This window comes from Gopherus evgoodei, chromosome 16 (assembly GCF_007399415.2).
Source record: "Gopherus evgoodei ecotype Sinaloan lineage chromosome 16, rGopEvg1_v1.p, whole genome shotgun sequence".
Taxonomy (NCBI): Eukaryota; Metazoa; Chordata; order Testudines; family Testudinidae; genus Gopherus; species Gopherus evgoodei.
The window spans coordinates 3,032,672-3,060,474 of NC_044337.1; the positions used below are offsets into that span (position 1 = coordinate 3,032,672).

General features: G+C 46.9%; 1 protein-coding gene and 1 pseudogene across 3 annotated transcripts; both read right to left on the reverse strand.

The window, feature by feature from the left end:
• Positions 1 to 387: 387 nt before the first annotated feature.
• Positions 388 to 1,989, reverse strand: LOC115636183 (annotated as a pseudogene).
• A 1,884-nt stretch (positions 1,990 to 3,873) lies between these two features.
• On the reverse strand, positions 3,874 to 24,700 carry EDF1 (endothelial differentiation related factor 1). Of its 3 annotated transcripts, none has more exons than XM_030535265.1 (5): positions 24,635 to 24,700; positions 13,245 to 13,296; positions 6,846 to 7,006; positions 6,143 to 6,236; positions 3,874 to 4,427 (listed from the first exon to the last, which is right to left on the reverse strand). In XM_030535265.1, the coding sequence occupies exons 1-5, from the start codon at positions 24,683 to 24,685 to the stop codon at positions 4,366 to 4,368; spliced, it is 420 nt and encodes a 139-aa protein (XP_030391125.1). In that variant the 5' UTR covers positions 24,686 to 24,700; the 3' UTR covers positions 3,874 to 4,365. The 3 variants fall into 3 exon arrangements, with proteins under 3 accessions (XP_030391125.1, XP_030391124.1, XP_030391126.1); XM_030535264.1 differs by having other exon boundaries at positions 24,548 to 24,683; XM_030535266.1 differs by lacking the exon at positions 3,874 to 4,427 and having other exon boundaries at positions 6,144 to 6,252; positions 24,548 to 24,686.
• Between the last annotated feature and the right edge of the window lie 3,103 nt (positions 24,701 to 27,803).

The following is a 27,803-nucleotide window of genomic DNA, read 5'->3' on the forward strand; positions in this document are numbered from 1 at the left end:
TTCCAAACCATTCTCCACCATAATACCTGTGCAGAGAGCCTGAAAACGGTTTCTTACCTCTATCTGCTTTCGAGGTAAATGGGTTCTCCTCTTTCTTCTTCTGGAGGTCACATGCTGCCAATTTTCTTCCCTGTTCTGCACTGCACCCTCTGATTCTTTAGCTTGCTGTACCAAACGCTGTCTTCTATCCAGAAAATCTCCATTTTCTCTGATGCAACACAGGGTTGATACTTGGGTCTCTAGCCCTTTAATTTTCTCTTCCAATATGGAGACCAGCTTGCACTTTGTGCACATGAAGTCGCGTCTATCCTCCGGGAGAAAGACAAACATGGCACATCCTGTGCAGGTCACAACAGCTGATCGCTCACTATCCCATAATGTCTTCCTTCTAAGAGCCTCTTCAGTGTTGTATTTACTGCTCACAGAAGCCTGAAAAAAACACAAAAAAACTCTGTGGGAACTCCCCCAAAGCAAACTCCTAGGCAAACTCCCTCTATTATCTGTCCTCTGTTGGCTGTTCGCTTGGTTCACAACTGGCTGCTTTTTTATATGTTCCTTCGGGCTCCCTTTACTAAGATTAGGATTTCTTCCACTCTGACGGGTTAGAAGATCTTGAATCTGCCTTTCCAAAGGTAATGGCACCAAGATGTACACACCTTTACTGGTAGCTATAATTACCTTCGCTTCAAAGTCTTGTAGGATGTGGCCTTCCTTAAAAGGTAGGGTCTGTTTTCCTTGTTGATCCAGCATACTATGCACTGTAATAAACTTCATCTAGAGCAACTCCATAAGGAAAACACAGAGCTGCTCCAATCAGTCTCTGACCAGTGCACAGGAGCACATGCCATCCTGTGACGAGTCCACTGCCCTGTCCCAATAAAGTGCAGAGAGGCCTCTAGTTATGCAGCACCCGTGGCTTTATTTATACACACAGTTCTCCCACCACCAGTGTTGAGCTATGTACAAGGCATGCAGGGTTAGTTCCCTTTTCCTGCAGTCAGCCCACAGCTAGGAGACTGACCTTTCCCTTGGCTGGCTTTTCTGCTGGCTCCCAGCCCTTATAACTGCTGACTTGTCAGACCTGCAGGTGGAGCCAATCCGCAGGCCAGGCATCAGGTCTGTTTCACCAGCCCCAACCTATTTCTCTTGATTGGAGCTGGCTGAGCAGCGGTAATTAGGTGCTTTTGCACCAGCACCCTGCTACACATCCACATTTGCAAACATACCTAACAGGTCCAGCCAGCAGAAACTTCTGTCTGCCTATCCTTTTCACAACTGGCCATTTCTCATCACTGCATGGTGACAGCATTATAATTCAATATGATATATTGTGTAGTGAATGCAAGGCATAAGTAATGACCATCTACCAAGGCACAGGATTACTCCATAATGAACACTTCCTTCACTATCTGGACTCTATCCTCATACACCAAGAACATCTGGATGGTCTGCCGTTTCACTAAAATAATGCAATCTTCTACACAAAAAGGGTCCCCACTCATAGGGTTTTCATTTAATGTGAATGTCACAACTCCCTTGATTCTAGCTCCAGTGGGGATAGGTTCCAGGTTCATCATGTTAACTAACATTACTGGGTTGTCACAAAGCACCAGTAGCTGTTGAGTGCTGAAGCTGATTTCAGCTCACTGACCGCTTTCTTGAAGCCCAAGTGTTTATGCAGTTGTCTGGTGGCAGCAAAAGTTATTTTTTCAGCTGATGATATCCTCTCTTCTACTAGGAAGTGAAAGACAAAACAGTCATTGATTCCAATATAGATGTTTTCCTCCACTGCACTCAATACATTGAACATCAATTTGAGCTTTGTCTCCCATTAGCATCTCCTGCTCAACAGCAGGAATGAGCCTAAAAGGCCTTCACGCTCATTGTGTCTTCTGGATGATCTGTGGGGCTGCCAGGGCCGGGACCGCTGGCTCCGATCCAGGACTGGTTGGTGTCTGGCAAATACCAGATCAGACACAAACAGGAATTATGTATTCAAATTAAATAAGACACAGCTACAGGGAAGAAGCTGAAGCTCGTGACTGTCAGGGGTCGGCTTGACAAGGTTTTTATAATTTTAAGGGATATAATTTTAAGCCTTTTGTATCTCTTTTTAACGTTCACTTGGGGAAAACGGAGGGGGAGGGAATGATTCTTAATGACAGAAGTTGAAACTCAAAGAGTTAAGATTTTGCAACCATTAAAACAAACTGTCAACATCATGCACCACTATATATAAAGATCCTTAAACTAAGTTCTCAAGCAGCATTTTTCTGTCACTTTTCATTACTGATGGAAATGGTCATTTTGGGAGGGTAAGGTGTAAGTGCCATGTAATGATAAATCTAATCCTCCCAAGCCTAGTCATGGGTATCTGCATCAAAGCAGCTGTGAGCACCTAAGAATTACTTCCCCTCCAAGAAGCAGGGTAGAAATGGCCCTGTTATGTAGCAATCTAGTACTTTATTCTACAATAAGTGCAGCTATGTATCAAACCAATTTCTCCCTTTACAGTCTCAGAAGCTATTTGACTAAAATCCTAATCTGACTCTTTATTAATCTCTTAAACACTATACAACCTTCAGTATGTCAAAGTTATCTTCAAATAAAAAGAAGTGAGTGTGCTGATTACTAGAAGCTCCTTAGGTCCAAAGACTGGCCCCCAAAGGGGATAGTACATCAACTGAACTTAGAGATAGATGGTGCAATAGCTACAGCCATTGCCTTGGATTCAAGTCCAAGCTCTGCCAGTTTGTGTATGACCTTGGGCAAACCAGTTACTGTATCTCACCATCCCCTTTTCCCTCCATCAAAGGCATGCTGAGGAGAAGTCAGGGTGAAGGGGCCATGTGCCTGAAATGGTTGCATTGCATTAGTATTCAGAGCATGAGCTAAACTCCCCATGTGCACTGGGCTCCAGGGAACAGCAGAGACAATGAAGAATGGGGTCATTTCAGAGTCCTACTGAGGAACATGAAGGGGAGATCAAAGCCCTCAGTTTCTCACACGGCTAACAAACAGCTTTTGAAGATCAGGTGGCTCAAGCCCTACTTTCTTATTGTACAGGAATTATTCTTGTTCAGCCTGTTTTCCCACTACCCACAGCGGTATTTGTGGACACTGAAGTACAGCATCATTTTAGCTAATAGGAAGCCTGCAGTCTGAACCACAGAATATAGTCTAGAGCTGCTAGCCAACTGGTTCTGCCTCTGTACAAGTACAAGCACATGTTGTGCAAGTCTAGCTTCTTCAGAAGCATCATTCTGAAAACTTGGTTGAAGGGAAGTGTTACATTTCAGCAGAGAAATGTGCAGATTTCATCAGTGTCTCTCTTGCAGTACAATATAGAGGTCATAAGATGCAGTGCTGACCTTACTCAGGCCATGACACTAAGTTACACTGAGCTGTCATCTCTAGCATGAGCCCTGGCAAGCTCAGAATATTTGCACCCATTTTGGTTAAAGGAAGTTTGTCCAGTTCCATTGGGAACTACTGGCTTGGTACAAAAGAGAACGGTGCTGGGTAGAAGTACTTATGTTTGACTAGCTGGAAGTTTCCTGGTGTAGTCTAAGTCACCTTCTTTGCGATGACCCTGCTCTTTGAACCTACCTCCACTGCACTAGAGCCACAGTCAACACCATGACTTGTTTCAGATGGTTCAAGGCTGCTGACCCAAGCCAGACAGAAGAACATGTCACTTCACTGCTTCTGGAAACATCTGACGCCTCCTGTGCTCTCTCTGACTTTAGAGCTTCATGACGTCCTCAGTGCTCTATGCATGTTCCATTATGTGTAGTCCTACACTCTAAACAGGTGCTGGGGCGGTGAGCCATCTCCAACAGACAGACCGACAAAATGATCACACCAGCTAACTGAAGGGTAACAAACTTTATTATACATCTCTTTAAAACAGGCTGGAAGGAACAAACAAATGTCATTCCAATATAGTGCCCCAAACCAACCCCTTTTCAATATGGGCTCTAACCAACCCCCACCTCTCCCAAATACTTACAACCCACCCTCCCTTAAAATTGCTCCAATTAAATTATCTTACTTCAGATCACCCAACTGTCTGATCAATAGCTAGTTCTGAACACCAAGACACACTTTTATGGCAAAATCAGATGCATTATTTATTGGGTTTAGTTTCTTAATCTCCAGAAAGGAGAAAGGAAAACACAGAAATCAGGAAAATCACTTAAGTTTGCCTTTTTTCAGCAGGTAGAAATTCTGCAGGCCCCCATCCCCCCCAAGCAAGTCTGAAACCTCCTTGTTCTGCTTGGCAATATGAAGAGAGATTCTGGTGGTTAAAGAGCACCAGCCAGATGAGATCAGTCTGAACAAACTGATTTCGAGGCTTTGTTTTCATTTCCCTTTTGGGCCAGCCTCAAGTGGTTTTCCAATATCCCTTCCACGTAGCTTAAGGCCTAGAATGACACACAAAGGAGACAACTTTCAGCAGTTTGACTTGAGTCCTCCCAACATACTTTTCACCATGAATCCCCAAACAGCTCAACAAATGAACTAAGGTGGTTGGAGTGAGGGAAGGGAGAAATCATCCATTGCAAGACAGGACAAGTACACTAGAGGGAGATTTATTTAAGAAAAAAAATCAGGCTTTATACATAACTGAAAAGAAATTGTAACAGGTAATTAGAAAAATTGATCCTTGCTCAGGTAATTTATAGGACATTAGCAGTCACTTCCTGAAGAATACACGGGGGGAGAGGGGAGGAAGAGAATCACTAGTCCGAGAAACATCACTCTACTGACTAAGCATCATTGCAAAAGCCATCTGAGATGGTCTTAGCAGCAGATATGCTAGTCCATTACAAATATCTAAAAATTAAGGCTTTGTATAACTAGAAAGCTGGGCACTCCTCCCACCCCCAATGTATTCACATAACCCTTGTTTACTTGCCAAACACATGACTTTGGATTTACATAAGGCCTTCAGATGTCTGTCTGATAGTGCTATTTTTGGATGGCACAGAGCAAGTCCAAGACACTGAAACAATGTGAGTTTTTAATGCCTGCAGAGGGCTGAAAGCTTCCGAGTTCCCGCTTCTGAATCAGCAGAAACAATCTTAATGTTAGGATGCAACGTGAACCCCATAGGTCAGTGGTCTCCAACCTTTTTATGCCCAAGATCATTTTTTGAATTTAAGGGCTACCCAGGATCCACCCTGCCCCTTCCCCAAGGCCCCGCCCCCTCCTCCATCCCCCCCTGTCTGCCTCTCACTCTCCCCCACCTTCACTCACTTTCATTAGGCTTGAGTAGGTGTTCGGGAGGGGGCTCAGGCTCTGGGCTGGGGCCGAAGTGTTCGCAGTACGGGAGGGGGCTCTGGGCTGAGCTGAGGCAGGAGGGGGTGAGGGGTGCAAGCTCTGGGAGGGGTCAGGGCTAGGGTAGTGTTGAGGTGCAGGACTGGGTACAGCGTGGTGGCTCTGGGAGAGAGGTCAGGGCTGGGGTTCGAGGTGCAGGAGGGGGTTCAGTGTTGGGGTGCGGCCTCCCACCAAACAGCACTTACCTCCAGCAGCTCCCGGTTGGTGGTGTAGCAGGGTTACAGCTAAGGCAGGCTCCCTGCCTACCCTGCCTCCCCCAGAAGCAGCCAATGTGCCCCTGGGGAGAGGCGGGGGGCACATGGCTCTGCATGCTGCCCCTCTCTGCAAGCACTTCCCCCACAGCTCCCATTGGCCACAGTTCCCCATTCCAATGGGCGCTGCGGGGGCAGTGCCTGCAGGCAGGAGCAGCACACAGCGTGAGACTCCTGCTCCCCCCCACCCCAGGGTTGCACTGGCCACTTCTGGGAGCAGCGTGGGGCCAGGGAAGGCACAGAGCCTGCCTTAGCAGCAGCGCTGCTACAACACTAGAGATTGCAATCGACCAAGAGATCCTCTAGGATCAACCTGTCAATCACGACTGATCAGTTGGTGACCACTACCACAGGTGAACCCATGAAACAGCACTGACTTCAAGCCCCCAAGTATCCTACCGGCGGAGCAACACATGCTGCTGCCCTAGAGAATGCTGGGTGCAATGGAAAGAAGTTAAGTGTAGATGTTCATCGACAGCAGCATCATCCTCCACCCCCCCCCCCCCCACTGAAGCGGTTTTAGATGCTACTATGCATCTAACACTCACCGATGGCTCTTTCGATCTTGCCCAGAACTTGGTTGTTGGGGATTGCTCTTCCGCATTCGTAGTCAGCAATAACTTGTGGTTTTTCATTGATTTTCTAAAAAGAAGATGTGCTTTAAACACATCAGTTTAACAAACAGTGAACATTCAGAAACACAAACCCAAGACATCCCATATTACATGAGTGGCTGCATCTTCCCAGAAGTACACCAGGCTTGCAAGAGTGAATTCTGCCTATCATTGGTTTCTTCTGTCTGGGTGCTACCATGCTGATAACAGTTGTATTGTAAAAAGGTCTGCCTCACTCTCAAGAAATTGGAGAGTATCCACAAGCTACTGCAGTCCAGCAGCATGGCAGATACTTCTGTTTGAAAGCTCAGATACAGATAGGTTTTCAACACCTCCGCCAGAAATTACTATGCTAGGGCTAAGTCAGTTAGAGAGAAAGCTAACTCCAGCCCACAACATAGCTCGCAGTTCTTAAAGAGTGTTCACAGGTTCCAGACAGAGGTCCCTGGTCCACCACCTGAGCTGCTAGTTAACTGCAAAGTTTTGTGGTGTTATATTAACCCTTGATGATACCAGCTCACCATTTACCAGTCAGGAGGCTAACTTGACACCATTTACAACCCAGCTCCCTCACATACACAGAGTCTGGCTGAGGAAAAGCAGGAGTAGAGACCAAACGATACTGATAAGCACTTACCGTGGCCAAATCCTTTTGTGTCAGGCCCTTGCTCTGTCGGCCCTGCTGGATTACTTTGCCCACCTCAAGGGGGACTCTGTCATGGTGCAGCTCCTCCGTTTCCCGATCCAGCTTAGCTGTGTTCTTAGTGATCGAATGCTGCTTGTTTTGGCCTGCGGCCCCTAGCATTTAAACAAAATCAAGAAGAGGCAGGTGTCAAAACCGTACTAGGACAAACAAGCACTTTGATGAAAGTCAGTCAACTTCCCTAAGCTTTGTAGAGTTTTCAGCATTCATCACTCCACCCATTCAAGTCACCATTAACTTGAGCCAGGTCCCTGTGCACTCCACTGATGTAGAAGTTACCCCAGAATCACTCTTCAGAACCTAAGCTTTTAATTTAAAAAAACAGAAAAACAATCACTGATGATTGCAAAGAAAACCTTTCAAACAAAACTCAAGGGTAACGGAGGCAACGTTGCCTGCAGACTGCCTGAAATAAGACCTGAGACAGGGGTTAACTACTTTATTCATTTTAATTGGCTGGTCTAAAACCTAATGACAACAATCTAAACTACGCTGCTGGCCATTTTACCAGAAGCCCTGTTAATGTTTCATCCTGCAACCCCCCTACCCCAGCTGCCAAGCACTCCAAGATCCCCTACCACTCCCACCACAACTTGTATGATGGAATTGTACATTGCAGTCTGTGCCATGTTGAAAACTGAAAATTTTGGGCCAGAATAAAGTGTAACGCACTACCAACACACAAAGACTACTGGATTATTGGTTTTCATATTTCAGTTTAATATATTAAGTTGACTTTAAACTGCTACAGAACTTCAAGTCTACCACACTAGGAAGTATGAAGGGCCTTGTTTTTGTCCTAAAGCTGTTACTCAATAAAATGTACATGGACCAAGAAAAGTTAAAGTACACTCATCTGAAGGAACGTAGCTAAGTACCCAAATACTCTCACAATTCATATTATTTTAGTGTACATGTATAAAATAATCACATTGCATAATCAAGCAACAAAGCTAATTCCATCCAAACCTCAACCTATACACCTGAAAGCTCTATGCCCACACTAGATTACAGATGTGTCCAGTTTTGACTTTCTGTAGAACTAATTTTCATTTGTGGTCAAGGATTTCAGGAATTTCTAGTGTTGTCAGATGAATGGTTAAGGCTGTTTTTCAAACATGCAGAATTACCTCTCTCTTGTGCACACATTTGCCAGCCAAATGGTATATGGGAAAACAATTCTCTGCAGTAACTCAGAGCCCTCCCCATCTAGTGTCTCATTTCCAGATGTAGGGGTTTTTTACTACTGGCAGTCATCGATTGCCTACAGTGGCATATGGTCTATCACCACACCATCCCCTCCATAAACGTATCAAGTTCAGTTTTGAGGCAAGTTATGTTTTTTGCCCCCACTGCTCCCCTTAGAAGGCCATTCCAGAACTTCACTCCCCTGATGGTTAGAAACCTTCATCTAATTTCAAGGCTAACCTTGGTCATGGCCAGTTTATAGCCATTTGATCTTGTGTTTCCACTAGTGCTTAATTTAAATAAGTCTTCCCCCTCCCTGGTATTTATCCCTCTGATGTATTTATACCTTTTGCTTAGGCTAAACAAGCCAAGCTCTTTGAATCGCCTCTCACAAGGAAGATTTTCTATTCCTCAGATCATCCTAATAGCCCTTCTGTGCATCTGTTCCAGTTTGAATTCATCTTTCTTAAACATGGGAGACCAGAAAAGCACACAGTATTCCAAATCAGGGCTCAGCAGTGCCTTGTATAATGGTACTAATACTTCCCTGTCTCTAATGGAAATACCTAGCCCAATGCATCTTAGGGCGGTATTAACCTTTTTCACACCTTCTGACATTTGCAGCTCAGTCATCCTGTGATCAGCCAATACACCCAGGTCTTTCTCCTCCTCTGTCACTTCCAACTGATAAGTCCCCAGCTGATAGTGACTAACAACAAGAATTTTTGTTAGTGCATAACCTTGCACTATTAAATTTCACCCTATTACTCTAGTTTACAAGGTCATCCAGATCTTCACGCTATAGTCTGTGCTCCTCCATACTGGCACTACCTCCCAACTTTTTGTCCTCCGCAAGTGTTATTAGCATAGTCCCACTTGTTGTGTCAAGAAATAAAAGACTGAAAGGTTTTGTTGTTTTATTTTTATTTTTTTTAAAGAGATCAGTGTCAACTCCCATCTCCCCTGGTTTACTGCAGGACCCACTGAAGGTCTCAGATGATGCAGTTAGTTTTCGCTGAATAATCCAAGGGGTGTGGGTGTTGACTCTTTAAATAAAGACGTTCCTTCTCCAAAATGTTAATCATTAAAGATAATTCAGCATTAGCAACAACAACAAAATCCATAAAGTTTTAAACAGTCTGAATAAAAATCCCTTCCCTTCCAAGTTTTCACTCTTTTGGCTGTTGGCAGTTCATTAGATCTCCAGTTATCAGACTCTCTCAGGCTGTAAGAGACCTTAATTTCTAACATCACACACAGAAAAACTTTGAAAAGCAAGAAGAGCACAGTATTTTTGCTTCCATACCTGATTATTAGTAATAGACAAAACTCTTAACTTTAAGGTTTTTGGTTATGTTTCCTTGTTTATTTAGAAGGGCCAATGTGGAACCTTGGAGTCAGGTGCAGTGTTGGAGGGCTATAGTTACCCCAAAACTTGCCTTAACCCTCTCCCCCTTGTAGCCACCCCTCCCAAAACAAAGGTCAAATGGGGTGAAGCCGAGCCTGGGCTAGAGCTGTCTGCTTCCCAGCGCGGGGCCCCCCCAACAGGGGGCAGGCAGCTGGGTGCAGTGCGTCCCTAGAGTGGCTGCCTGTGCAGTCGCAGCCCCACCAGCCAATAGCAGCGCAGGCATGGGACAAGCAGGACATGTGGAGGAACGAGCTGGCAGCTGGACTGAGTGAGTGGGATGGCGGGAGCCTCTCTGGATAGGGAGCTGGCAGGCGACATGGGGAATGAGGGGACTGGAGGGGAGTGATTGGAGTCGTCTTGCCTTGACTGAACTCACTCCAAACTTAAAGGTCCTTGTCCAGCACAGGGCCTGTCACTTTTCCCACTGATGGGGAGGAGTATTATATATTCATCATGCATATTTTATTTTAAATCTGCATTGCCATATAACATTTCATTCTCAGTGGTGATACTGAAGTTTTAACAGATATTTCACAGTGATTATTCATGATTCTTTTGCTTAATACATGTGTGTGGGTGTGTTTTGTTAAATGAAAGACTTGAATCATAAAACTAAGATACAGAGCTCATGTATGAACTGTTTTCTTTCAAACTCTGATACTAATACTAAATAAGCCACAAAAGGCTTGAAAGTATCGAAGATGGTTTTATATATGCCAATACTTTTATTTGACAAAAGCAAAGTTAATACTCTTTGTAAACTCAAAACAAATTCAAAACAAAACAGTTGTCTGAAAGTGTTTTAATGCTATATTTACATCTATTTGACATTTTATCTATGTGATTTATTACATCTTTCTTGGAGGTTATTTTTAGGTTATACAGTGGTTTGATTTCATTTAAACAATATAAGCAATACACCCTGGGCATATTACTAATGCACAGCATTGTATGTGTTTGTTGAACAGGGGCACTTGCATTGTGAAAAATGTTTCTCTGGAATCCGGACTTTGACTATACCTTGGCCAAGAAATTTGGACCTGGACAAAAAATAATTGACTACCCCTGAACCCCCCTTCTATTTCCACTTAAATTTATATTTGCTTTCAAGAGTGATCATTACATATAGCTAACTATTAGAAGAGGGTACTTTAGTGAGCTACAGATGTGTTTTATCCTTTTCCTGATTACCTTATTACAATCAACATCAAGAAAGGAAATGCATAAATTTAAAAATCAACATTCTTAACTTCTCCCCTTTCTTTTCTTAAACTTTCCCTATTAACCTTAACTACTGAAGCACATATATTATGTATTGTCAGAGCATGACCTGAGACCTCTGCAAAACAAAGACTGAAGGACTGTTGTGAGTTAAGAGGTCTTAAATATTCATTATTTTCTTTAGGGTTTTTAGGGGAAAAGCCACAAAGTATAGACAGAATAGTACCATTACACTGTATTATGTAAATACATTTACACTTCTTTAAAAGTGTGTCTTATGTAAATGTTTAAGAACTTTAAATACTCAGGTTGTCAACATAATAGATTTCAAGAGTTCCAACATCTGTAACGATTGAATTCATAATTAAAAAATGAGTGCAATAGCTATTTTTATATATCTCACTTGTATTTTGAAAGAGTGAATTTATGGAAATATGTATTATTTTAGTTCCACTGCATAACAGTGTTTGCTATGGTTAAAGACTCTGTTAACAGTTCTATTTTATATACATCAGCCACAAGGAACTTATCTTTTAAATATTTGCTCCAGGCTGCCTTTTTGGATTAAAGAATTTTAGCCCAAATTATATTTTTGGTAGTTTCCCAAAAAAGGCTTCATCTGTTTTTATAGTTTTGTAAATGCAAAATACATAAATGAAGTAATTGATGTAAAAAGCAAGTCTATTTTTTAAAAAGATATAGAGCCCATTTCTCAGTTACAGCAAGTCCTTTTTACATAATTCAATAAATATAAAGGGGCCTTGATTTAGGAGCAAATGATATTTATACCCACTGTAAGGGCCCACTTTACAGAGGCCATGTCTACATCTAAAATTTTGCAGCGCTGGTTGTTACAGCTGTATTAGTACAGCTGTATAGGGCCAGCGCTGCAGAGTGGCCACACTTACAGCAACCAGCGCTGCAAGTGGTGTTAGATGTGGCCACACTGCAGCGCTGTTGGGCGGCTTCAAGGGGGGTTCCGGAACGCGAGAGCAAACCGGGGAAGGAGACCAGCTTCGCCGCGGTTTGCTCTCGCGTTCCCGGAGCCACCCTGCAAACCGCAGGGAAGGAGACCTGCTTGCTCGGGGTTCCGGGAACGAGAGAGCAAACCGCGGCGAAGCTGGTCTCCTTCCCCGGCTTGCTCTCTCGTTCCCGGAACCCCGAGCAAGCAGGTCTCCTTCCCTGCGGTTTGCAGGGTGGCTCCGGGAACGCGAGAGCAAACCGCGGCGAAGCTGGTCTCCTTTCCCGGTTTGCACTCTCGTTCCCCGAACCGCCGAGCAAGCGGTTCTCCTTCCCTGCGGTTTGCAGGGTGGCTCCGGGAACGAGAGAGCAAACCGGGGAAGGAGACCAGCTTCGCCGCGGCTTGCTCTCGCGTTCCCGGAGCCACCCCGCAAACCGCAGGGAAGGAGACCTGCTTGCTCGGGGTTCCGGGAACGAGAGAGCAAACCGGGAAAGGAGACCAGCTTGATTACCAGAGGCTTCCTCGTTCCACGGAGGTCAAGAAAAGCGCTGGTAAGTGTCTACATTGGATTACCAGCGCTGGATCACCAGCGCTGGATCCTCTACACCCCAGACAAAACGGGAGTACGGCCAGCGCTGCAAACAGGGAGTTGCAGCGCTGGTGATGCCCTGCAGATGTGTACACCTTCAAAGTTGCAGCGCTGTAACTCCCTCACCAGCGCTGCAACTTTCTGATGTAGACAAGCCCAGAGTCAGAGCAGCATAAATGCACAGATGCCAACTCTGTGGGTGCTCCGGGGGCGGAAAATAGTCCAACTGATCAGCAACTACCCCGCCCTCCCAGTGGCTCCCACCCACCACCAATCAGCTGTTTGGTGGCCAGTGGGATTAAAGTGAATCACTCAGGATGCAAATACCCACCTCCAGAGAGGTATCACCCCCTGGGGAGGTTGGCATATAAATGCCTCACACTGGGTTTTCCAGAGACCAGACAATGAAAAGGTTTTTGGCATAAAAAAAAGCTGAGATTAAAACTGACAAGGGGGTCTTCTTTCTAATTCAAGAAATGGCCATGACCTTCTGTCTAAGAGAGCGGATGGGAGGGAACCCTTGCAGAAGGGTTCGAAGACTTTGGCTTATTAGAGCCGCATAGGATGAATGATGACCTTTGGTAAGCTTTTACCATGCATATGGGAACTTCTATTTGTTTAACATGCTCCCTCTGTAATGCTTTCACCCTCCTATTAAATGCAATTTGCTTTTTAACTAGTACACTGTTGTAACCCCTGGGGAAAGGCTAAACAGTGCTGGGGAAAATCACAGAAGTGCAGAGGTACTGCAAAAAGCCTAAATCCCCAGTCTGAGGGGAAGAGAGAGAAACATCCCTGCCTGAGAGAGGCAAGGGGTGGGAGCCTGAAATCTGAAGTGGGTACTCTTGAGGAAGACTGGGGTGTGTGTGTGTGCAATTAACTCTAAAACCATGACAGGGGTTACCATGAAGTTAAAGGAAAACATGAACCTGTCCTTCCTTACCCACCCCCGACAGAAATACCTACATTTCTTGGAGGTCTCTACATCTTCTCCTCTTCTCTGCGCTGCTAAGATTGCCTAGAAATAAGAAATTTAACTTTATCAAGATTAGTTCCATTAACATAAGGCACAGACCTCTATTTAAACACTAATAAAGAATGGATTTATCATCCACAAACAGCCAAGCTGCTAGCAAAAAAATCCTCCCTGAGCAAGTATCCAAGCAACCAGCAACAATTCTGCTACCAAAGGAGAGGGAAGGAAGTAGCCTGCTTTGCCAGCTGGAGACGAGATTTATTAGTTCTGAGAAGTACATGGAAGAACTCTCCATATTAACTGAGACATTTTGGATGTCCTGGAAAAAAAAAATTACGTTATGTGGATTTTAATCTTCCCTCACCCAGTTTGAGAAAGAAACATTACATTACTCTATTGTTCCTATTACTGAGAAAGCAATGTAAAATGGGTTAGGATAGAACATAGGGGATCTCTCTCCAGCCAGCCATCTCCACCCTCTGGCAAACAGAGGCTAGGGACACCATTCCTTACCCATCCTGGCTAATAGCCACTAGTGGACTTAACCTCCATGAATTTATCCAGTTCTCTTTTAAACACTGTTGTCCAGAGGTGTGTCTAGACTGCAATTTAAGCCCAAGGTTCAAACTCATGCTCAAGCATAATTGACATAAATTGTGCGAACCCAGGGCAGGGGTACTATTTCAGATTGGGAAGGGGGTCGGGAGAAGACAGCAACTTTACCCACGACTCGAGTGGCTACTTAGGCACCTGATAACTAAGTTTTTTGCAGATAACTTGGGCCTGGTCTACACTACAAAGTTTGACCTAACATGGCTAATGTTGACCTATTTAATAATAGGTGTCTACATTACTGAGTCCCCTTCCGTCGACCTAAGGGACCTATAAAGTTCACTTCTGTACTCCACCTCCATGAGAGGCGCAGTGCTTGATTTGACATCCAAGGGTGGACATGGGGATAGTGTAGACACTGCATTATGTAATTTGAATGAATTGGCCTCCAGGAGGTGTCCCAAACTGCTCCATTTTGACCACTCTGGAGATCACTTTCAACTCCACTGCACATCAGCCAGGTACACAGGAAACAGTCGCCTCCCTATTAAAGCCCTGGAAACTTTTGAATTTTCACTTCCTGTTTGATCAGCATGGAGAGCTCGTCAGCACAGCTGACCATGGATGCTCAAGGCCACAAATGTGCGCCAGCATGGAGTACGCAGGAGGTGCTGGATCTTATTGCTGTGTGGGGAGAAGAGTCTGTGCAGGCAGAGCTCCGATCCAGCAGAAGAAACGCTGATATCTTTGCCAAAAATCATGCAGGGCATGTAGGAAAAGTGCTATACCAGGGCCATGCAGCAGTGTCACATGAAAATAAAGGCACTTCAGCAAACCTACCAGAAGATAAGGGAGGTGAATAGCCACTCTGGTTCTGAGCCACAGGCATGCCACTTATATGAGGAGCTGCATGTGATTCTTGGTGGCGACCCCACCACTACCCCAAAATGCTCTGTGGATACCTCCCAGGAGCCCTGGGTGACCTAGGGCAACAATGATGACACTGTTGACGAGGAAGAGGAGGAGAATGCGAGGAAGGCAAGTGGAGGATCCATTCTCCCCAAACAGCCAAGAACTGTTTTTAAACTCTGGAGCCCATTCCCTCACAAGAGAAGGCTCTTTATTCATTCAGCACACTGTGGTGAGTGGGGATGGAGTTTACAGGGGAGAAAAATGCAATGAAGGGGGTAGCTTGATAAGGAACACCACATGTAAGTATCACATTATTGTGGGTCACATTGCTGAAACTAGTTTGCAAAGCCTCATGGAGATGCACAGCCCCTCCAAGTGCTCTTATTGTCCTGGAGTCTGGCTGCTCAAAATTGGCTACCAGGTGATCTGCTTTGACCCTCCACCCTGCCGGAAACTTTTCTCTCTTTGTTTTAGATATTATGGAACACACAGCAGGCAGTAACAACAATGGGGATATTGCTTTCACTGTGGTCTAACTTAGTAAGCAAACAACGCCAGCAGCCTTTTAAACATCCAAAGGCTCATTCCACCACCATTCTGCACTTGCTCAGCCTATGCTTGAGCTGGTCCTTAACTGTTGTCTAGGCTGCCTCTGTACGGCTTCATGAGCCATGGGAGCATGGGGTAGGTTGGGTCTCCCAGGATCACAACTGGCATTTCATCACCACCAATGGTTATTTTGCAGTCTGGAAAAAAGTCCCTGCTTGCATCTTCCAGAACAGACTAGAGTTCCTAAAGATGCACACATCATGCACCTTTCCCCGACCATCCCACATTGATGTCGGTGAAACGGCCCCTGTGATCTACCAGCGCTTGCAATACCATTGAGAAGTTCAGTTTATGTACTCTTTGCAAAGGTGGTATGGTGCCTAGATAGGGGTATGCGTTTTGTCTATAGCCCCACCGCAGTTAGTGGATGATTTTGCCACTATGCGGTTCCCTATGCCCTGCACATTGCTCAGAGTCACTACCCTTCGTAGCAGAAGTCTATTGATTGCCTTGGAAACTTGGATCATAGCAGACCACACAGCAGATACACCCACTCTGAATTGATTCCCCACTGACCGGTAGCAGTTTGGCATTGGAAGCTTCCGAAGAGCTATCGCCACTCGCTTCTCAACTGTCAGAGCAGCTCTCATTTTACTATTGCTGTGCTTTAGGGCTGGGGAAAGCTCCTCAAACAGTTCCATGGAAGTGGCCTTACACATCTGAACGTTCTGCAGCGACTGCTCGCCATCCCATAGCTGCATAACTATGTGGTTCCACCAGTCAGTGCTTGTTTCTTGGGCCCACAAGTGGCATTCCACCTTGTCAAGGTGATTTGCAACAGTCACCAGCAACTGCAAATTGCTCCAGTATATGGCTTCCAGCAGGGCTGCTTGTATGGCATCACATCGTTCCATGAGGCAGCTCCTGCTGAGTATATACTGCAGGGTAAGACATGAGGTGTTTGTAATGCTCACAACAACAGTGTACAGCTGATCGGAGTCCATGCTTGCTGTGCTATGGCATCTGCGTGGGTAACCCAGGCTTACGAAAAAAGGCACGAAAAAAGGCTTGGTTTCTTTGCCGTTGATTTCAGGGAGGGTGGCTAACGCCATGTTATAACCACTTGTGCAACTGTTTTGGTCCCATGAAGCATTGTAAGCCCAACCCAAAATTCCACTCGGCTCCATGCACTGTGGGATAGCTACCCATAGCGCAGCACTCCATGTGTTGATGCAAGCCCTGTCAGTGAGGATGCACTCTGCCAACACAATGAGCATAGTGGGGACACACAATATCGACTTGCTTAAATTGGAGGATCAATGTCAATTTACATAAAATCGACTTAACTTTGTAGTGTAGACACACTCTTAGAAATTAGCTGATTGATACAGTACTCCTAATTAATATATAAAGAAAAAATATACAAACCCCAATAAAGCCATATTTTAAGTTTATATGTAAATTTAGAAAAATCAGGGAGACAATACCACAAAATATTCCCAATCCCAAGCCTTGAGGTACCAATTCTGGAGCCTTACAAGCTTTTATACACTATCTTTAGTAGAGATAAAATAAATAAAATGCGCTTCTCCCTCCTGCTGCAAACTGCACCCAAGTATGGTATGAAGCTTGGGGGGGGGGGGCAGGTGCCCCTAACCCAGGGCTCTGACCCAGAGTTCCAGGACTCCTTGGGGGTGAAGGGTCTGAATCTGAGTCAACCTGGGACCCAGGGTTCAATCCCTATTGCTTTGAAGTGTAGATGCAGTCCCACTGGACTTGTGTTTGAGGAAAATGTTCCAAAATGTGTTCCAAAAGACAAAATGCCCGAACATTTGAAAAAAATCTCAAAGGGCATGAAAGACAGAGGCTATAACAGGGACCTGCAGCAGTGTTGCGTGAAGCTTAAAGAGCTGAAGCAAGCTTACCAAAAAACCAGAAGGAAACGGCTGCTCCAGGTCAAAGCCCCAGACATGCCACTTCTATGATGAGCTGCATGCCATTCTAGGTGGTGCAGCCACCCCTACCCCACCCCTGTGCTTTGACTCTGTCAATGGAGTAGCACGCAACAGGGATGCAGGTTTTGGGGACAAGGAAGATGAAGAGGAGGAGGCTGAAGATAGCTGACAGCAAGGAAGCGGAGAAACCATTTCACCCGCCAGCCAGGAACTGTTTCTCACCCTGGACCTGGAGTCAGTACACCCCAAACCCACCCAAGGCTGCCTCCTGGACCCGTCAGGTCGACAAGGGACCTCTGGTGAGTGTACCTTTGTAAATATTACACATGGTTTAAAAGCAAGAGTGTTTAATGATTTGCCCTGGCATTCACGGTCAGTACAGCTATTGGAAAAGTCTTAACATGTCTGGGGACGGAACAGAAATCCTCCAAGGACATCTCCATAAAGCTCTCCTGGATGTATTCCCAAAGCCTTTGCAAAAGGTTTCTGGGGAGGTCAGCCTTATTCCGTCCTCCACAGTAGGACACTTTATCATGCCAGGCCAGTAGCACATAATCTGGAATCATTGCATAACAAAGCATGGCAGCGTATGGTCCTGGTGTTTGATGGCATTCAAACAGCATCCGTTCTTTATCTCTGTGTTCTCCTCAGGAGAGTGATATCATTCCTGGTCACCTGGTTGAAATAGGGTGCTTTTATTAAGGGGACATTCAGAGGTGCCTGTTCGCCTGTGGCTGAACAGAAATGTTCCCCGCTGTTAGCCACACGGTGGGGGGAGGGGTGAAGCAATCATCCCAGAGAATTGAGTGTGTGTGTGGGGAGAGTATTTAGTTGGGTTTGTGCTGCACGTTAATCCAAAAACCACAACCCCCTCCTCCTTTTAAATGGCCAACCCAACGGCTGCTTGGTATGGGAAATGAGGGCACTGCTGTTTGAAACCATTCCCACATGTTATAAAGGTTAAAGAAGCCAAAAGACTATCTTACCATGGCTGCCTGCAAGCCAAATTCTGTTGCCCGGCCCTGCGTGAAAGATCTCTCACACCAAACTGGCATACCCTCAATAAGAGGCAAAAATGCGACCTTGTATCGAAAGCACATATGCTATGTAATGTTAACAGCAAGGTTTACGGTGAAAGAGTCACCCATAGTTCTCTAAAATGTGTCTTTTTAACTACCACTCTCCCTTTTTCTTCCTCCATCAGCTGCATATGTTTCAACGCTCACACTATCTTCTCCTTCACAGAGGCCAGCGAAGATCAGAAGGCGAAAAAAATGCATTCACGATGAAATGTTCTCTGAGCTCATGCAGTCCTCCCACACAGAAAGAGCCCAGCAGAATCGTGGCGGCAGACAACGTCAGAGTCCAGGAAAGCACAATATGAATGCGAGGACAGGTGGCAGGCTGAAGATGATAGGTGGTGTCAGCTTGGTGACAGAAGGCAAGAGGCAATGCTGAGACTACTGGAGGAACAAACTGATATGGCTCCAGCACAAGGCTGAGGTTCACGAGAGGCAGCAGGAGCACAGACTGCCGCTACAGCCCCTGTGTAACCAATCGTCCTCCTCCCCAAGTTCCATAGCCTCCTCACCCAGACGCCCAAGAACGTGGTGGCGGGGACTTCGGGCACCCAACCACTCCACCCCAAAGGACCGCCCAAGCAACAGAAAGCTGGCATTCAATACGTTTTAAAGTGCAGTGTGACCTGGTGCTTCCCTCCTCTCCCACCCCACCTAGGCTACGCTGACAGTTATCCCCCATTTGTGTGATGAATTAATAAAGAATGCATGAATGTGATGCAACAATTACTTTATTGCCTCTGCAAGCAGTGATCGAAGGGCGGAGGGGAGGGTGGTTAGCTTACAGGGAAGTAGAGTGAACCAAGGGTAGGGAGGGGGGTCATCTAGAAGAAAAACAGAATTTTCACACCACAGCCTGGCCAGTCATGAAACTGGTTTTCACAGCTTCTCTGATGCGCACCGTGCCCTCCTGTACTCTGCTAACTGCCCTGGTGTCTGGCTGCACGTAATCAGCGCCCCGGCGATTTGCCTCAACCTCCCACCCCGCCATAAATGTCTCCACCTTACTCTCAGTTATTGTGGAGAGCACAACAAGCGGTAACAGCAATGGAATACTGGTTTGGCTGAGGTCTATCCAAGTCAGCTAACTGCACCAGCGTGCTTTTAAATGTCCAAATGTACATTCTACCACCATTCTGCACTTGCTCAGCCTATAGTTGAACTGCTCCTGACTACTGTCCAGGGATTGCCTGTGTACAGCCTCATGAGCCATGGCATTAAGGGGTAGGCTGGGTCCCCAAGGATAAGTATAGGCATTTCAACATCCCAATGGTTATTTTCTGGTCTGGGAAGAAAGTCCCTTGCTGCAGCTTTTGAAACAGACCAGAGTTCCTGAAGATGTGAGCGTCATGTACCTTTCCCAGCCATCGCACGTTGATGTTGGTGAAACGTCCCTTCTGATCCACCAGTGCTTGCAGCACCATTGAAAAGTATCCCTTTCAGTTTATGTACTCGCTGGCTTGGTGCTCCTGTGCCAAGATAGGGATATGGGTTCCGTCTATCGCACCACCACAGTTAGGGAATCCTGTTGCAGCAAAGCCATCCATTATGACCTGCACATTTCCCAGAGTCACTACCCTTGATATCAGCAGCTCTTTGACTGCATTGGCTACTTGGATCATAGCAGCCCCCACAGTAGATTTGCCCACTCCAAATTGATGCCTGACTCACCGGTAGCTGTCTGGCATTGCAAGCTTCCACAGGGCTATCACCACTCCCTTGTGAACTGCGAGGGCTGCTCTCATCTTGGTATTCCTGCACTTCAGGGCAGGGGAAAGCAAGTCACAAACTTCCATGAAAGTGCGCTTACACATGCAAAAGTTTCGCAGTCACTGGGAATCGTCCTAGACATGCAACACTATGCAGTCCACCCAGTCTGTGCTTGTTTCCCGGGCCCAGAATCAGCATTCCACGGCATGAACCTGCTCCATTAAGACCATGATGTCCACATTGCCAGGGCCTGCTCATTGAGAGAAGTCTGTGTCCATGTCCTCATCACTCTTGTCACCATGCAGCTGTCACCTTCTCGCTGGGTTTTGCTTTTGCAGGTTCTGCATATACTGCAGGATAATGTGCATGGTGTTTACAGTGTTCATAATTGCGGCAGTGATCTGAGCGGTCTCCATGCTTGCCATGCTATTGCGTCTGTGCTGAAAAAAGGCGTGAAACGATTGTCTGCTATTGCTCTGACAGAGGGAGGGGCAACTGATAACATGGCTTACAGGGCTGTCACACAGAATGGTCCCCTCAAGGATTGAACTTACAACCCTAAGTTTAGCAGGCCAATGCTCAAACCACTGAGCTATCCCTCCCACCACTATTCATGGAGGGAGGGGGGAGCAAATGAATACAAAACAAATCTGGTCTCTTTATTGTTTTGATCCACTCCATCTCTCTCATACATCTTAGGCTGGCAGCAGAAGGTGCAGTACAACTGCTGGCCATTGTCATTTCCTATTTATGTCCAGGCGCCCCCAACTGACCTCACCGAGGTCAGCTACAAGAGCTCCCAGGAGACAAGGATGAGGGCTATCAGTCGTAATACACCATCTGCTGCCAAAAGGCAATGAGCTGCTGCTGTGTAGCAATGCAGTACCACATCTGGCAGCACCCCGGAGACATATCATGGCAAGCATGGAGCCCGCTCAGCTCACTGTATGTCGTCTGCACAGGTAACCCAGGAAAAAAGGCGAGAAACAATTTATTGCCATTGCTTTCACTGGTAGAGGGGGTTTGACAACATTTACTCAGAACCACCCATGACAATGCTTTTGCACCATCAGGCATTGGGAGCTCAACCTAGAATTCCAATGGGCGGCAGAGACTGCAGGATAGCTACCTAGTGCAATGCTCTGGATGTCGACGCTAGCCTTGGTACTGTGGACGCATTCCGCCGAGTTAATGGTCTTAAGTGGGGACACAACTGACTGTATGAAATCGACTTCAATCAATTCAGCCTAATTTCATAGTGTAGACATATGCTTAGTCTTTAAGGTGCCACTGGATTCCTCATTGCTTTTGTGAATACAGACTAACACAGCTACCCCTCTGATACTTAGACTATAGATGGTTATTTTTGAAGTAGCCAACAAACAAAATGCAGCACTAACCATTAGTATTAACACAAACTCAAACTAAGTACAGGTTAGATAAGATAAGTACTTATCTCCACTGATACCAAAACTACATGCTCTGGTTTGACCCCGGAACTTTTAGAGCTACCTAGGAACAAACAGATGATAGGCAAAGGTCACAGAATTTGGTATTCAGTTGCTGTATCACAAGGGGCAAAAGCATCAAGGTGACAGATGATTACGAAATAGCTAAGAGATGGTTATCATACAGGTTTTTTGTACGACTGTACACAGATGGGCTGTTATCAGTTAGGAATTTGTGTTCGTTTTTACTACCACTCAACAGTAGTTGCACGAAACAGCTACATGGCTGTTTTCAGGCAATGAACCCACATGTGAAATAAGTAATATGCACCTGGGTAGTTTGCAGCTTCTTCCCAAAGCTGTAGTCCAATCACAAAAATCCTTAACAGTGAAATAGACAATAGGCGAACTGCAGCATCAAATGTGGGTCAAAGGCTCCTTCCATTGAGGTTGGGGCAGGGCATACACTCCAAGCAGTTTATACTTGTTGAAGCTCCTCCCAATTATGTTGCATCAGCCAGCTTCTTTGATGCACAGTAGTTTTGAAATATTCTTTTTAATATACAGTAAGTGAACTGTTAATGTTAGAGACCTTTGAAAGCCACTGAATGTCTGAACGCACACAAGAACAAGCCAGTGCAACACTGGAGGAGCTTAAGAGAGCTTAATTTTTTAGAATCTGTGCCAAATGCCCCTCTCAGCCTGGTTAGCAGAGGCATATATTAAAAGATGAACTAGATTATCTGCAATTCTGTATTTCCAGCTGTATTCCTTCTTATTCCTACTAGAAGTAGCAATCCAAGGCACAACGTTCTATTGCCAAGTCAGTGCTTTTCCTGGATAAGAGTGAAGCCTCAAAATGTCAATTCTGTCTTTTCAGCAAAAAACATGTGACATCTTGGTGCTTTCCAAGAGAACAGCAGCAATTTGTCACTGTACAATAATCTAGGTAGATTAATCTTACTGCACAGACACCAAGTTATTAGAAAAAAGCCTACCCCACAAGTGTCAGCAATGGAACAAACCAAACTAGACAAAAATCCCTTTTTTAATTTTACACTCTTTTCAACTGTGCTGCATCAGAGCATTGATTGACATGATTCTGCATTCAGTACTGTTTATTAGAACATGGGTTCTCAACCTTTTTCTTTCTGAGCCCCCTCATGCTATAAAAACTCCACGGCCCACTTGTGCTACAGTAACTGGTTTTCTGCATATACAAGCCAAGGCCTGCGTTTGGGGGTAGCAAGCAGGGCAATTGCCCAGGGCCATACACCACAGGGGGCCTCCCAAAGCTAAGTTGCTCAGGCTTCAGCCCCAGGTGGCTGGGTTCGGGGCTTCAGCTTTCTGCCCTGGGCCCCAGTGAGTCTGATGCTGACACTGCTTGGCAGCCCCCCTGACACCTGTTCACAGCCCCCCAGAGGGCCCCAGACCCCTGGTTAAGAACCACTGTATTAGAGTATAAGCAGTAAAGAGTCCTGTGGCACCTTATAGACTAAAAGATGTATTGGAGCATGAGCTTTTGTGGGTAAACACCCACTTTGTCGCATGCATCCGATGAAGTGGGTAATCACCCACGAAAGCTCATGCTCCAATACGTCTGTTAGTTTATAAGGTGCCACAGGATTCTTTGCTGCTTTTACAGATCCAGACTAACACAGCTACCCCTCTGATACTTGCATTAGAGTATGCCATTCAGTACAGTTATGCCCTAAACAAAAGGCCCTTACTAGCAGGAAATATCCAGCCCGCTTCCAAAATGTGTTTTGGGTGGTGAGCAATGCAAGTACTCCAAAGAAGATTATTTTGGTGCACAAAAGGGACCCGTACCTTCCACTCATCGTCAAAAGCCCAGTTAGAGAGCACCAGTGCAAGTCCCACTGTCCTAGGGCTGAAACAAAGTCCCCCCGGGCCAGCAGGGCCAGTGCAACCACTAGGCAAACTAGGTGGCGGCCATGGGCACCAAAAAGCAGTGCCCTGGCTCAGCAGGGAGGAGCCACCTTCCGGAAGCACCAGAGAGCCAGAGCATCCCGCTTGCAGTAGCGGTGAGCCAAGCCATGGAGAAGCAGACGCGGCGCAGGGGGGCAGCAGCCCTACAAAGGCAGCGGAGATGCTAGCAGGGAGCAGCCACGCCCCCACCCATCCTGCAGCCCAGCACCCCCTGGGCTTCTGCATGCTGCAGCGGATACATGTGGGCAGCAGCCCCCCTGTGCCCCCCCAGCTCCCCACTCACCGCACTCGGGCTCTGCGGCTCCCAGGCATGTGAGCCAGTACCAGGGCACAGGCCCTGAGCCTGCTCTGGGAGGGGCAGTGGCAGCAGCTCACACTCCCGGGAGCCACAGAGGCCAAGTGCAGTGAGGGGAGGAGCTGGGGGGACACACAGGGACCACCACCCACATGAATCCACTGCAGGAGCCGCTGGGGGGTGTGAGACCAGGCCACAGCCTGGGCAGGGGGCACAGCTGGTCCCCACTAACAGCATCGCCACCTTTGCAGGGCTGCTGCTGCCCCCCTGGCACCGCGCTGGCTCCTCCATGGCTGGGGCAAAGCCAGTGAGTGGACTTGGGGCGGGGGCCGCCGGGGTTGCTCACAGGCGCTGCACCCTCCAGGGGAGTTCAGGCGGCAGGACGGGGAAGCTGGTCTGAGCAGCAGGCCCTGGGCACGGCTGGCCTGGGGGCTATAAAGGCTCACAGGGACTCGCCCCTCAATGAGCCGATCTGCAGCGGGGGGGGGCACCAGGTGGAAGTTTGGCCTAGGGCACAAGATCTCCTGGCACTGGCCCTGCGGCCGGGCCGGGGCCGAACACAAGGAGCCCGAGGGGAGACGCTGTGGACCCGGCACCAGCCAGCGGCCCGCGCCCGTTCGGAGCCCACATGGCGGGTGCGGGGGAGCCCGGCCGGGCTCAGGGGAGCAGGGCCGAGGCAGCCGGAGCTAGGCGGGCCCTGCCCGCCCGCGCGGAGCTCCCGCTCGGCTCCGCCCCGAACCCGCCGGTCCCCAGCCGCGGGGGGGGGAGGCGCACGGGGCTGAGAGCCGCGCCTGACGGGACCCGCTCGGCCGCCCCGGCCCGGGCTCCGGGCACCCCCCTGACCTGCTTGGACTTGGCCTGGGCCGCGCTCGGCCCCTTCTTGCGCAGCACCGTGACCGTGTCCCAGTCGCTCTCCGCCATGGCACCGACCTGCTCCACCCGTACGCAGCCTTCTCCTGCGCGCCCCGCCTCGCCGCTCATAGGGCGCCCAGCCTGTCACTCCTTCAGTTGGCTTGGAATGATTGGATGAGAGGAGTCCCTAATCCCGGAACGGCTGTGCCTACGCTCTGCGCTCTGATTGGTTTATTTACGTGTTTATCAAACACTTTACCTCACTGGCTAAGAATGACGCCTTCAGGAGGGTGGGACTTTGGGGCGCCTTGACCCAACGGACTTCGGCATCAACTCGCGTCAGTGCGCGCTGTAGCGCCTCTCGTGCGCGTGCGCGTGCCTGGGCTGGGCTAGGCGGGGCAGGGGGCAGCCACAGCCTGGGGCTTCCCGCTCTCTGTGTGGCCGGGGCGTGGTGTGCGCTTGGCGGCTTTGCCGGCGCCGCTGTTTGGTTCGGGGGCTTTTTACTTCGGTAGCCGCCCCAGCCCAAAGCTGCTTTACACCAGTGCAAAGTACCAACCTTCAAGCAGCGTAAAGCACTGCCACAGCAGTGCCCGTGTGTAAACAGGGCTCCAGAGGTGATCCCGCATTACACGCCTGTAAGCCTGACCAGTCCTGAGCAAACTGGTTCACACTGTAATAAAGAGCAATATTGTCAGACATCTAGGTTAACATAATTTGTTCAGGAAGCGTCAACATGGTTTTAATAAAGGGAAACCATGCCTCATCAGTCTACTAGAATTCTTTGAGGGGGTCTACAAACATGTGGACCAAGGAGATCCAGTGGATATAGTGTAATTAAATATTCAGGAAGTCTTTGACAAGGTCCCTCACCAAAGGCTCTTACACAAAGTAAGCTGTCATGGGATAAGAGGAAGGTGGTCTCATAGCTTGGTAACCGGTTAAAAGATAGGAAACAAAGGGTAGGAATAAATGGTGGGTTTTCAGACTGGAGAGAGGTAAATAGTGGTGTCTCCCAGGGGTCTGTTCTGGGACCAGTCCTATTTAACATATTCATAAATCATCTGGGAAAAGGGATAAACAGTGAGATGGCAAAATTTGCAAATGATACAAAATTACTAAAGATAGTTCAGATGAGGGCCAGCTCCAGGCACCAGCCCATCAAGCAGGTGCTTGGAGTGGCCACGGGGAAGAGGCGGCACATCTGGCTCTTCAGCGGCAATTCAGCTCTGGATCCCTCACTCGCTCTCGGAGCGAAAGATCTGCTGCCGAAGACTGAAGCGGTAGCAGTAGAGCTCTCGCAGATCATGATCGCGGTTTGTTTTTTGTTTGGTTGGGTTTTTTTCTACTTGGGGTAGCAAAAACCCTGGAGTCGGACCTGGTTAAGACCCAGGCAGACTGAGGATCGCTCAAAACTGGGTGACTGGGCAACAAAATGGCAGATGAAATTTAATGTTGATAAATGCAAAGTAATGCACATTGGAAAGCATAATTCCAACTATACATATAAAATGATGGGGTCTAAATTAGCTGTTACCACTCAAGAAGTAGATCTTGGAGTCATTGTGATTAGTTCTCTGGAAACATCCACTCAATGTGCAGCAGCAGTCAAAAAGCAAACAGAATGCTGGGAATAATTTTAAAAGGGATAGAGAATAGGAAAATATCATGTTGCCGCTATATAAATCCTTGGTACACCCACATCTTGAATACTGTATGCAGATGTGGTCACCCCATCTCAAAAACTATATATTGGACTTGGAAAAGGTTCAGAAAAGGGCAACAAAAATTACTAGGGGTATGGAATGGTTTCTGTATGAAGAGAGATTAATAAGACTGGGACTTTACAGCTTGGAAAAGAGACAGCAAAGGGGGGATATAATTGAGGTCTATAAAATCATGACTGGTGTGGAGAAAGTAGATAAGGAAGTGTTGTTTACTACTTCTCATAACACAAGAACTAGGGGTCACCAAATGAAATTAATAGGCAGCAGATTTAAAACAAATAAAAGGAAGTATTTTTTCACGCAAGTCACAGTCATCCTGTGGAACTCTTTGCCAGAGAATGTTGTGAAGGCCAAGACTATAACAGAGTTCAAAAAATAACTAGGTAAACTAATGGAGAACAGGTCTATCAATTACTATTAGCCAGGATGGGCAGGGAGGGTGTCCCTAGCCTCTGTTTGCCAGAAGCTGGGATTGAGCGACAAGGGATGGATCATTTGATGATTACCTGTTCTGTTCATTCCCTCTGGGGCACCTGGCACTGTCCACTGTCAAAAGACAGGATACTGGGCTAGATGGACCTTTGGTCTGACTCAGTAGGGCCATTCTTATGTTATGTTCTTATGTTCTTAAAGTACAGTTGTACCAGTGCAAAGCACCATTGTACCAGTGTTAAGCTCCAGTATACCAGTGTAATTGAGGCTACACTGGGCAGCGGGTGTCACACCACTGGACCCATATGGTGTAGTTAAAAGTCTGGTTTTCTAGTGTAGACCATCCAAAAGCAGCAGATCTTCAGCTGATGTAAACTGTCTTAGTGCCCTTGACTTCAATGGCACTCTGACACTTTACACCAGCTGGGAATCAGCCCTATGATGTTTTGAAGTCAAGTAAATAAGTCTTAATCAGTGTTATTAAAACAGCATATATCTTCCCATGCTATGGTAACGCCTGTTGGGATCAAACCTGGTATTGTTAGCCCGTAACAGATTTTAAAGTGTTTTCCTTCTGAGGCTGCTCAGAAGATGGGCTAATTGGCAGGCCCTTCCCCCTCCCATATCTGTCCCTGGGGTAATTAAGAATGAAATCAACAGGGTAAGGTGCAAATACAACAAGATTTATTAGATCAATTTGGTCTTAAACAGAACACTTGTTGCAAAGCTAAATAACATAAGCACAAGTGATAACAAAAGCACAGGTAAAACAAATGGCTCAGTTGTTAACAGTATGGAAATTGACTTGAAGTCCAGAGCACACAGACCTGATACACTGGGATAACCAACAGACAAGAAAAGGAAACTACAGTACCATCTCTCTCCTTGTCCTAGGCATGAACCCCAACTGTCCAAGGGATGGACCCCAACTGTCCCACGGAACAAATCCCAACCATGCAACGAGAATGGTTCTGGAATCCTGGACAGAATCAAGGAAGACTGGAAACGCTGGAACACAGGAACATTAGAACCTGGAACACTGAGAGTCTCTGGATTAAGTTTAGAAGTGTGAGCAACAAGGGTGATGTCGT

Excerpts from the sequence above, each read along its gene's own strand:
- EDF1 (XM_030535264.1), bottom strand. The coding sequence starts at position 24,625 with ATGGCGGAGAGCGACTGGGACACGGTCACGGTGCTGCGCAAGAAGGGG. Across the intron at positions 13,297-24,547 it reads CCCAGGCCAAGTCCAAGCAG|GCAATCTTAGCAGCGCAGAG; the intron begins GTCAGGGGGGTG and ends TCTTATTTCTAG. Across the intron at positions 6,237-6,845 it reads CACAAAAGGATTTGGCCACG|AAAATCAATGAAAAACCACA; the intron begins GTAAGTGCTTAT and ends TCTTCTTTTTAG.